This window comes from Diabrotica virgifera, chromosome 6 (genome assembly GCF_917563875.1).
Source record: "Diabrotica virgifera virgifera chromosome 6, PGI_DIABVI_V3a".
Lineage (NCBI taxonomy): Eukaryota > Metazoa > Arthropoda > Insecta > Coleoptera > Chrysomelidae > Diabrotica > Diabrotica virgifera.
In genome coordinates this window covers 24,226,295-24,238,997 of record NC_065448.1, presented here as the reverse complement: position 1 = coordinate 24,238,997, position 12,703 = coordinate 24,226,295, and the positions used below count along the sequence as shown (strand labels likewise).

Sequence of the window (12,703 nt, the reverse complement as noted above, 5' to 3'; positions counted from 1 at the left end):
AATATTCAACGAACTGTAAATACTGATTCAATCGAGTCCATTTATATAGGCAACTCAAATTACACGGCCTGTCAAATTCTCCACCACCTTGTCTGTCTCTCTCTACGACCTCTCTCTTGTATGTTGGTGTCAATCTTGCTTCACTGGGTGCATTCAGCAGACACAATCGCTAACTAATCGATTAGTGATTTTCTGCTGAATGCCACATAAATTGTGACATTCAGCATGTAAATCACAAATCGATTACTAATCGATTAGTTAGCGATTGCGTCTGCTGAATGCACCCACTATTTGAATGGGACATGGCCACAGAATATTATTCTGTGACATGGCCATTCCATCCGTATTGACAGTTCATTGTGAAATGATGTCTTGTTTAAAAATTTAAACTCAAAGACATTAATCGCAGTGCAAAAGTTTTTAACATCAACAATGACTCGTGTGTAGCTTGCTTAAAAACTTTATGACTTTATGCTTGCTTGCAATGCATGTGCTTTGTGCTTAGTGCGGTTTTGCGTGGTAGTACTAGAACTAGACCATTATAATAGTAGAACTTTAGTTATGGAACTTATAAACAATTACAAAGTTTTTTTTTTTTTATCTCTTAATATTTCAGATTCAGGAGCTATGAGCTTAAGCCCAGATGTACGATGTACCTCAGGTACGGCTCTTGAATATTCAAGTCTATATTCACGGATCCTGGCCGGATAGCCCTGGCAGCTAAGGCCATTCAAATGAAGAGAAGAAGAAGAAGGCCTATTCAATGAGGTTGAAGTCAAGGTCAAGATGTCATCATTGATTGAAAGCTTATTTTTTATTTTCTTCATTCTATTTTCTATTCCAATTTCATATAAAAAATAAAATATAATAAACAGTGTGTTATGTGGATATCCCATTGTCTCATATTTAACAGTTTTTGCCTGTTTTCAATATTTCCATTCAGTTGATTTGTTAGTTATGGAATTTGAAATTGAGGAAAAGTTTGTTGAACATGACCAAAGATCTATACATACTCAGCTATCTACATCCACAGATTTTGTGAATTTTAAGAATGAACCAGTAGATGATAAGTCAGGTAAAACAGATAATAAGAATTAGTGATAAAAGTGTAATGTACTAATTAATATTTTTTGTTAGCAATGGAACTACAATTCAAAATTGAGGAAGAGTCTGTAGACTACAAAGAGATGAAGAATGAACCAGAAGATGAAGATGGCTCAGGTAAGAGAAGTAAAAAAGTATACTAAACAGTGTTATGTAATAAGTATCTACTTAATAGCTATGGAAGTAAAAGTTGAAACTAAGGAAGAGTTTGCTCGAGATGTGGAAGGATGTATAGAGCCTCATCTGATTATGTCCCTAGATCTTAAAAACCTGAATAATGAACAATGTGAAGATAACTTAGGTAAGAGCTTGCATTCAATCCATAATAGGGCTTTTCATTCACAGTCTTTTGTTTCGAGCTTCTGTCATGTGTCACATAATATTAATATATCTACGTCATACGTTATTGATATAACCAATGATACAAACCAAAGATGTATGACGTAGACATATTAATATTATGTGACACATGACAGAAGCTCCAAACAAATGACAATCGATGAAAAGCCCTATAGAAGAGTGGCTGAGCTAAGTGATCTAAGAGCCATAATATAAATTTTTTTCAGGATAGGCTGTTATTCGGTACGCCGTACCGGCACCTCTTGGGAAAAAAATAAAAAAAAAAGAATGTGTGTGTACTTTGTACGCACGTAAGAAGTTATACTTCTATTATAATATAATTTCAACGAAATAAATATACCTACTTAACAGTTACAATACAAAAAATTAACAATAATTACCAAAATTTAACCAAAACTTAACAATGCCAAATTTAAAAAAAAAAACAAAAAAAGTGAATCGTCCAGGAATTGAACCCGCAACCTTGCGAATTCTCAATCTCTGGTCCAATGCTCTACCAACAAGACCATCAAGGCACATACTATTAACGTGTCAGATATACATATTTACACATCACAGTGACAAGTGAAATATAAAAATAGATGTTTTATTATTTTACGCCCAAGGGAGACAAATCCAAAGACACAAAATTATAATAAAAAACCTTTTAAACCACATTTTTCAAATTGCGCAAGTTGTATTATTAATATTAATGTTAATAAATGAAATATAAATATTTTGACGTTTCACAATTTGACAATATCATAACAAAATTTGATCTACTATTTTTAAAACACCAGTGTAAGATTCTTTAGCTTTGAATAAGCGAGATCATAGATCGTCCCGGTTGATTGTTGTTATCCACAGTTCTCATTAATGTTAATAAATGAAATATAAATATTTTTTTCTAGTTTTTTTTAGTAAAACATTTTTTCGAAAACCAGTTAAAGATAAAAATTTCTGTCCCAAAAATAAAGGAAATAAAGGAGAAGACATACCTGATTAAAGTAGAGAATTTTGCACAAAAATTGGAGATAATGAAAAACAAAGCTAAATTAACTAGGGGGAAATATAATCAAGTATATATAAATAACGACTTGACCCAAAACGAAAGAAAAATTCAACAAAAACTGAAGGAAATTGCAAAACAAAAAGTAGAAGAAAGAAAAACAGTAAAAATTGGATACCAAAAACTTATAATTAATGGGCAGAAATGGACTTGTAATACAAAAAGCAGCGAATTGGAAAAGGATAATGCCAATACAAAAAACTGGACAAATTAACTGCAAGTGCAAGGACCATAAGGAAACGACAAGGCAAGATAAGAAAAATATTTGGAGACTAGCAACGTGGAATATCAGAGGACTAAATGGTAAAGAAACAGAATTGAGCTACGAGTTCGATAAAAACAAAATAGACATATTAGGTATTACAGAAACAAAAAAGAAAGGAATTGGTGAAATATACCTAGAAGGCGGTCATTTGCTTATATATAGCGGGGTTCCACCGGAAAAGAGAGCAGCTGCAGGAGTAGGTACTATAATTAAAAAAGAAAAAGTAATAAATATACAGGACTGGAAAGGCTGGTCAGAAAGAATAGTCGCTCTTGAGATGAAAGATGAACAGGGAGAGCCACAGACAATAATTACGGCATATGGACCCGATGAAAATGAGAAAAAAGACAATTCTAGACAGACCTAAATATAGCAATAGAAAACAGTAAAGGGCGGATTTACGTCATTGGAGACTTCAACGGAAGAGTAGGAATCAAAGACGAGACAGTAACGGATGTAATTGGAAGGTATGGTGAAGAAGTGAGAAATGATAATGGAAAACGGTTAATAGAATTCTGCGTACTAAATAATTTAATAGTAACAAACACACACTACCAACACAAAGACATACATAAATTTACTAGGCAAGGACCAAGAGAATCAGAAAAATCAATAATTGATTACATACTAGTAGAACGCGACAATCGAAAGGTAATTCAAGACGTTAGAGTCAGAAGAGGACCAGAAATAAGTAGTGACCATTATTTGTTGGAAGCTAGAATAAAGAATAAAAACAAAAAACCCCAGGAACATACAAAAGAAAAATTGAATACGAATCAATCAGAACTTACAAGCTCAGAAAAAAGAGATTGCCCTAAGATACAAAGAAATGGTTGAGTTAGAAATAGCAGCTCTGGAAAATGCAAATGACAGTAACAACCTAGAACAAAAATGGCAATCATTTAAAAATATATTACTGGAAGCGGCGAAAAAAGTATGTGACATTTGTAAAAGGAATGACAAGGTGAAACAAACAAACTGGTGGAATGCCGAAATAAAACAACAAGTGAAAACTAAGAAAAAACTTTGGAATAATTATTTAGGAAACAAAACAGTAAACAATTACAACAAATACAAAGAGGCAAGAACTGCAGTAAAAGATATGATAAAAACAGAAAAGGAAAAGAGTTGGCATCAATTTGGACAACAGCTGGAACAGAATAGCAAAGAAAATCAAAAACTTTTATAGAACATTAAAATCTCTGAGAACAGACAAACCTAGTAAGGATATGAGAATTAAAAACAAAGAAGGAAAAATAATCACAGAAGAAAAAGAAATTATTGAAAGATGGCGACAACACTTCCAAGAATTATTAACTACCACAAAAGACGATAGGAATAAAGAAAACAGTAACGCGACAGGTAGTGAAGAACAGAGAACAAGCATCGAGATAACAATCGAAGATACAATAGAAGCAATAGGCAAACTTAAAAACGGAAAGGCACCTGGACACGACCATATACCACCGGAAATGCTGAAGTACATGGGAATGAAAGGCGTAAAACAATTAGCTGAAATATTCAAAGAAGCAAGCAAACAAGAAACAATACCGAAGGACTGGGAGATAGGAGTAATAGTGCCGATTTATAAGAAAGGAGACCACAAAGATTGTAACAACTATCGAGGAATTACACTGTTATGTTCTTCTCTCAAAATCTATGAAACAGTACTAGAAAAAAAGCTGAGAAACTTTACAGAAACTACTTTAAATGAAGCACAGAGTGGCTTTAGAAAGGGACGTGGAGTACAAGACCATATTGTCACGGTAAAACAAATACATAATTTAAAAAACGTTATTGTCTAAAAAGAAAGCATATATGGCCTTCATAGACCTGGAAAAGGCATTCGACAGGGTGAAACGACAAACTGTGTGGGACAGCTTGATAAGAAGAGGGGTTGACGATAAACTGGAGAAAACCCGTATCAATGTGAAATTTATTCGACGCCATTTTCTCTAGGAGGTAATTTGGATAAGCATATGAGATTGCATACTGGAGAGATACCTTATAAGTGTAAAATTTGTTTTAAACAGTTTGCTCAGTTAAATAATATAAAACGACATATGAAAAGTGCCCACAATGGGGTAGTCCGTGCCGCATTTTAAAGTTTTAATAAGTTTGTAACCTCGGAAACCTCTTTTTGGATGGTGCTAGAAAGGTCACGAATGGAGACACTGCGACGGCAGCCAGATCGTAGGTGGAAAGCGAGTCGTGGGTTCGAAACTAGTTTTTGGAACGTGGAAGGGAGTCAATAGAAGAAATAGGTAAAGATAAGACAAGAGAAGGTAGATTAGAGAAGAGAGAGAAACAGATAAAAAGATAGATAGGTCAAATTATCTAAGATAAGAGAAGAGATACAGGGCTCCACTTAACTGTTTGGGGTTGCAAGGGGAAAATTAAGAAACCTTAGAAACAAAAACAGGTAGGTAAGGAAAGATAATGAGGTTCTGAGACCAAATACAAGAAGATATAGACAGTTAATAAGTAAATATTTAGAGGTAATCTCTTATCAGGGAACTTATTAGGAGTAGATAAATAAAACTCGTGACATAAACAAAAAACAATATATTGTACAAATGGTTCACCAGAAGGGTGAATCCCAAAAAACACAAATAAAGAGAAAACAATATACACCAATCAAAACTGCACCAACAATTAATGTGTTGTTGTGTACAGTTAGAAATAAACAATGATTATGATAGGATAAATACAAGTATCATATTATGACAAAAACATGCACAATTAAAAACACAGTAAAGAGAGCCTGGTTATGAATTAAAAAAAAAACAAATCAAGCATCTATCATGAAAAATTTCTCTTTACTGTTTTAGGGCTTATTTCGAGATAACTGATATGGTAAATTTAATGATTGATAGAAAATAAAAAGTACAAAGATATAAAATTAAATGCAAAACATACAAAGTTAACAAACGTTTACAGTTCAAAGATCAAAAACCACCCCGCACTTGGTTTTATAAACAAAAAGCCAATCGCACAGCTATTAATGAATTAGTGAATGTTTGTACTTAAGGTTTGACAATGAAAAGTTCTTATGTAATGAATAAAAAATTCTATTAATGAAATCGCTGATGAGATTACATCGGAGGTTAGCCTTAACCACAGATGAAGATATTTTTGAGGTAGATAGCCCATATATTGCTCTATTTTTGGAAATAGTTGTAGGTAGTATAATTAAGACACTTACAGTTACTCTGCCTTTTAAATTGCACTGACTCTATATTTACTTTAACTAGTAAGCAAGCACTGAAGTTATATGGTAATTTGAATCTAATCGGGTGTTAGATCCAAATACAGATACGATAAGCGAGTGAATACCACTCAGATAAGATCATAGAGTGACTTCTCACTCCCAAGATATATTGCAGATAAGGTATATGGTAGATAAGATATGAGGTACTGGAGACACACGTCTCTACTTCAAGCTACTCAGCCGCCAAGTCCTCCTCTTCGCAATATTTGCGATCTTTCCCTCTAAAAAAGCGGGGATATATCCCTTCTCAAAAAATGGAACTCCAAAAAAAGAACCGACCTAGTTTAGTTTTTAGGTAAAGTAGCGGTCTTTTATAAAGAGGCCGAAAGAATAAATCAAGGGACCTAACGGTGGTTTCAGAACGGAAAGTTATTCCTTTGAAATATTACTGAAACGGAAAGTGACAATAAAAGATTGCAATACCATGCCGCTTTGAATAAAGTGTAATACCTAACGGAACTCTAGCAGTAACTTTTTGGGAGGTTTCTTAACGGTACCTCTTTTACTAACAGACTACAATAACAGGAGCTATATAAAATAAGAGACTTTGGGTTTATTTCCAAAACATTGTGTTTCTCCGCAAAGCTGCAATAAAGAAATGGTCCCGTTTATAATAATAAACTCAGTTATTTGCGTTTGTCATACCGACAACGCAATGTGCCAGTACCGTTATGATAATAAATTTAGCGAAGGGTAGTTATTTACTGAAACGGACATAGGCGTACCCGTAATGATTACTAGTGGGTTTAAAATTTAATCCAACAGGTATATTAATTATTTACTAATCCTATAATATAAAAAAATGTTACCAAGTTTTATCAATACTCTTTCGTACACACAGCTGTCTATTTAGATATGGGCTAGTGACTATCTTTAAAATACTACCTGCGGCTATTGCATTTTTTTAAGTGTTCTATCAGTTTGATATTGAGAGTTGTTCAATACATTTTTTTTTTGAAAAAATCAAAGTAAGAAAAAATTCTTCGGTACCTCTCTTTAGGGTCTCTTGCGTTGTAATAAATGCAATTATAATAATTATTTTATTTATAATTATAATAATACTTGTAATTGCATTTATTACAACGCAAGAGAAGAGACCCTAAAGAGGTCCCGATTAAACCCCGGTTAACTAACCGACTGTTAACTGAGACATAAAGTACCGGGCTTAATTCAATTATTTTGTATTTAGGTATTTTACTTTTGGGATGTTTGTCAAATGATTTTTGTGGTAAACGTTTTCTTTGTTCAGATTACATTGTAAGACTGACTATACTCTTTTTTTAATTTTGCGCCTGAGTCGTTACATTAGGTTTGTTCCAACTCGATACAAAACCATTTAGTAACCGTTCAACGCATGCGCACTACATTCTATGCGTTCCAACTTGATTTGTACGATGCACAGAATGATCCAAAATACGTTCCAACTAGAAAATTGGTGATTCCGGCATCGTTCATGTACGGAAAAATCGATTCACAAATTTTTGAAGAACTGATAGTTCTGACATGAGCAAAACATACAATTTTCGTTTGTAGGTTGTGTTTAGATAAATATATTCTAAAATATCTGACTTGCTGTAAAGATCTAAGTTTCAACTAATTTTAGATTACGAAAACGGCTTTTTTCTGATTTATGTAATTAACTAAATATCTGTACAAAACATCTCTTAAACTCACTGGATGTTTCGTTTTATTTTAGGTCTTTCTCACAAGAACCGAATGGAAATTATGAAAATTTTACCTGAAGATTCATTTAATAAAAACCAAATAAGTCCAGACTACGAAGAAGTACCAATAAATAATTTAAATGGACATGTTAACATGAAGACTGAAGAAGGACCTGAGAAAAATAAATGTGAGATTTGTTTTAAGCAGTTAAGTACAAAAGGTGCTTTAAAAACACATTTGAGAATACATACTGGAGTAAAACCTCACAAGTGTCAAATTTGTTTAAAGCAGTTTTCTGAGCCACATAAATTAAAACGACATATGACAGTTCACACTGGAGTAAAACCTTACAAGTGTGAAATTTGTTTTAAGGTATTCAGTCAAGCAGGTAGTTTAAAACTACATTTGAGAGTGCACACTGGAGAAAAGCATTATAAGTGTGAAATTTGTCTTAAACAGTTTGCTCGAAAAGGCAATTTAAATGAACACATGAACGTTCACAGCGGGGAAAAACCCTACAAGTGTGAAATTTGTTGTAAACAGTTTGGCCAATCAAGTTCTTTGAAAACGCATTTGACAGTGCACACTGGGGATAAACCTTATAAGTGTGAAATTTGTGTTAAGCAGTTTAATCAAGTAATTTGAAAACACATTTGAGAGTACACACTGGAGACAAACTTCACAAGTGTGGAATTTGTTGTAAGCGCTTTTGTGGCTCAAAAAGTTTGAAAAACCATTTGAGAGTGCATACTGGAGAAAAGCCTGACAAGTGTGAAATTTGTTTTAAACAGTTTTCTCAGACAAGTAGTTTGAAAACTCATTTGAGAACACATACTGGAGAAAAACCGTATAAGTGTGAAATTTGTTTGATGCCATTTTCTCAAATAGGTCATTTGAAACAACATATGAGATTGCATACTGGAGAAAAACCATATCAGTGTGAAATTTGTTTCAAATCGTAGACTCAAGAATACGATTTGAAAATTCATTCCAGAGTGCACACTGGCGAAACGCCTTACAAGCGTGAAGTTTGCTTTAAACAGTTTGCCCATAAAAATTCATCAAAGAGCCACATGAAAATTCACACAGGACAAAAACCATACAACTGTGAAATTTGTTTTAAACAGTTTTCTCAGTCAAGTATGTAATATGAAACAACATATGAGAGTTCATACTGAGGAATAACCTTATGAGTGTGAAATTTGTTTTAAGCCATTTTCTCAAGCATGTCATTTGAAAGAACATTTGAGAGTACACACTGGAGAAAAACCTCACAAATGTGAAATTTGTTTTAAGCAGTTAATTCGAGCAAGTCATTTGAAAATTCATTTGAGCGTGCATACTGGAGAAACTCCTCACAAATGTGAAATTTGTTTTAAACAGTTTTTTGAGTCATATAAATTAAAACGACATATGAAAGTGCACACGGTTGAAACACCTTAAGGTGCACACTGTTGAAACACCGTAAGGTGCGTACTGACTATGGCTTTTTTCCAAACGAGCCTTGGAAACATTGGCGAAAACCTTTTTCTACGGCATTACAGCCCAAATTGAGCCTTGGCCTCCTTTATTTTTTGCCTCCACCCTTGCTTGTCTGTGGCTGCTCTTCTCCATACACGGACTCCTAAAAGAGCTTGTGCGTCGCTGTTTACTGTGTCTTCCCAGCGCTTTCTTGGCTTTCCAACCGGTCTCTTGTTCTGCATTCTAGCGTTTAGTGCTCTTTTTTAAGGGGAAAACCTTACCAGTGTGAAATACTTGTTTAATTATCGCTTGACTTGTATTATTAATATTCCTTGTAACATATACCGGGTGGTTTATAGTAAAACGGGCCTTAGGAAACTCAATGTAAAATTCTAAACTGTTGAATTCCTGCTTCCCTAACTATTTTACATCAAAAGTCATAAGATAATATTTGTAGAGGAATGAAATCTGTATTCAAAACAAAAGTTAAAATTGTTCTACGATTCAGACGCATTCCAAAATTTTGAAAAATATACATTTGCCACAGTAGGTATGTGTGTAAAAGTTAGCCATATGTTACTATTTAAATGACAGTGCGCACACTATTGACTGAATAAAACATATTTTTTATTAATACTTTCTCCTCAACTGAGGGTATTTTATCAACTTTATTGTATTTTAAACAATAAATGATAAAATAAAAATATTGACAGTTCAAATATGGTTAATATAATAACTTCATTGTTACACCTTATTGCACTGTGTGTGGCCTAATTTTGGCGTAATACACCGAAAAATGTATTACATTTTCACAAAATTTTGGAATATGTTTAATTCGTAGAACAGTTTTAACAGTTGTTTTCAATGTAGATTTAAATCATCTACAAATAGTTTCTTATGTATTTTGATATAAAATAATTAGGGAAGCAGGAATTCAACAGTTTAGAATTTTACATTGAGTTTCCTATGGCCCGTTTTCCAATTCACCACCCGGTATAACATTTCCTGTATCATTTTTATAAATAAATATTTTATTCTATATTTTGTTCTTTAATTTTTTTTAGCCGCTTTGGCATTTTAATGTAATGGAAAATAAATATGGCCTCAACATATTCCTGCCAATTAACGCCCCATACAAGGGTAAATACAACCCTTATCCAACATAGTGGTATTCCTTAGACATTTTTGATGTGTGCATTTTTTTCTGATTTATGTAATTAACTAAATATACAGTCTGTTCCAACAAAAATTTGACCCCCCTCCACCCCCCAGAAACTCAGAAACCAAGAGCTTCTTGAAAATTAAAAAAAATACGTAAAATTATATTGGAAAGGGGACGAATTTTCATGCAAAATTCATGCCCTCAAATGTAACTCCCTACTGCCCGGCATCAACCCCCGTTTTTTTTGTAAATGGAAAGTGTGGTCGAATGGCACATCATTTGAAAGGTAATTTTTTCTCTACACGACACTTTATTTTTTTAATGTACGTAATAGTACGTTTTTTACCGGTAAAATATTGACATGAAATTTGGCATACACATAGCTAATAAGTCAAAGAAAAAAGTGATATTGTGCCGATGAATTTCACCCCCTATTGGGGGTGAAAAAATATATTTCCAAAATGAGTCCGGAAATGGATAAACTGACTAATTTTAAGCAACTTTTGTTCTATAGAGTTTTTTCGCCAAGTCAATACTTGACGAGTTATTTGCGAGTAAATATGTTCATTTTTCAACAAAATAATCACGTTTTTAGACGGTTTTTCGTAAATAATTCAAAAAGTAAATTGTGTTCTTAGAAAAAATATAGTCTGTAAAATATTGAAACAAGGTACAGGATGTTTCATTAATAATTGTCCATATAGTAACTGGAGAAATCTTAGAACAAAATACGAAGATTTAACCTAAAACACTTAAATAAAACGTGGTTCTTACCGAGTTACAGGGTGTTTTATCTAAAATATTAAAAACTATTTTTGCTGAGCATTTTAAAACTATTCGACGTATCGTTTTCATACTTGGCAGAAAGTGCGACTACTAGACACCCTACTAAATTATGATAAACAAACGTTTCTAGCTACTACCAGAGCCGTACGACAGGGGGTGGTGAATAGTTGACCCTTCTCAAATTCTACGCCACTGGAGGAATAGCTATTTTAGTGCCATTTTTAGATTCACCCATACTTTCTACGTAAATAATATACTCTTCATTGGTAACGATAAAGTCATTAGTTTTCGAGATATTTGAAGTTAAATATAAAACGGCACAGTTATTTTGATTAATTTATGATATGATTCATATGATTAAAATTTAAAAATTATTTGTACCCAGTACAATTAAAACTATTTGGCGTATCCTTATCATACTTGGCAGAAAGTGTAGGTACTGTACACCCTACTAAATTAAGATAAATAAACGTTTCTAGCTACTACCAGAGGCGTACGACAGGGGATAGTGGATGGTTGGCCCTTCCCAAATTCTACGACACTGACGAAATTGCTATTTTAGTGTAATTTTTTGATTTTGCAATACTTTTTATGTAAATAATATACTCTTCATTCGTAACGATAAAATCATTAGTTTTCGAGATATTTGTAAATAAAAATGAAGCGACACAATACATTAATCAAAATAACCGTGTCGTTTCATTTTTAACTTCAAAGATCTCGAAAACTAATGACTTTATCGTTACGAATGAAGAGTATATTATTTTCATAGAAAGTATTGGAGAAAAAAATTGAACTAAAATACCAATTTCGCCAGTGGCGTAGAATTTGGTAAGGGTCAACCATTTACTTTCCCCCGTCGTACGCCTCTGGTAATAATCACAAACGTTTTTTTAACATACCTAATGTAGTAGTTTGTACAGTACCTATACTTCCTGCCAAGTATGAGAAGGATACGTCGAATAGTTTTAAAATGCTGAGCAAAAATAGTTTTTAAATTTTAAGATAAAAACACCCTGTAACTCAGTAAGGAACCACATTTTATTTAAGTGTTTTAGGTTAAATCTTCGTATTTTGTGCTAAGGTTTCTCCAGTTACTATATGGGCAATTATTAATGAAACACCCTGTATATGTTAGGTCTCTATACTCTATACCTAGCAAAAGCAGACATAGCTAATGAAAAATAGGTTCATATTCGTTAAATTTCAAATCGATTATTTTAACCTGAAATACCCAAAAAATGAAGCACTTTGTGGGGAAAACTCATTACAACTTTTTTTAAAGTGTTTAAAAAAATCTTTATTTTACTTTTTTTAAAAAATTCTTAAGTTTCGTCGGCTATTTAAGTAAGGACTAAGTCCTATTTTTGAAAGGGCTGTAGTTAAAAGGGCTTGAACGAATCACTAATCACGAGTGTATGCAAATTTAGAAACACCAAATCTTAACCAATTTTTGTCTTACAGAAAAACAAAAAAAGCATTTTTTTCAAAATTAAAAATATTAAAAATTTTATTTTAAAAACCAATTTTTTTTCAAAAATAAGCACTTTGAATCGATGAAACTTGTATATCATATAAACA

At 32.8% G+C, this 12,703-nt stretch overlaps 1 protein-coding gene and 1 long non-coding RNA gene across 9 annotated transcripts in view; one reads left to right on the top strand and one right to left on the bottom strand.

Annotated features, from left to right (window-relative positions):
- LOC114331221 (nucleolar complex protein 3 homolog) overlaps positions 1-12,703 on the top strand; it is a 229,787-nt gene that overhangs the window by 115,721 nt on the left and 101,363 nt on the right. For 2 of the 8 annotated variants that reach the window (XM_050654838.1, XM_050654840.1), the window contains 3 exons: positions 1,138-1,221; positions 1,280-1,405; positions 7,745-7,900. The exons of 1 other annotated variant lie outside the window; for it this stretch is intronic. In XM_050654838.1, coding sequence (XP_050510795.1) covers positions 1,138-1,221; positions 1,280-1,405; positions 7,745-7,900 — 366 coding nt within the window. Of the gene's footprint in view, positions 1-762; positions 1,076-1,137; positions 1,222-1,279; positions 1,406-7,744; positions 7,901-12,703 lie in introns of those variants that run through there. 5 more of the 8 variants (XM_050654841.1, XM_050654844.1, XM_050654839.1 and 2 more) reach the window with 5 other exon arrangements.
- The window catches only part of LOC126887381 (uncharacterized), a 37,245-nt gene that overhangs the window by 3,859 nt on the left and 20,683 nt on the right, over positions 1-12,703 (bottom strand). The gene's annotated exons all lie outside the window — the stretch shown is intronic.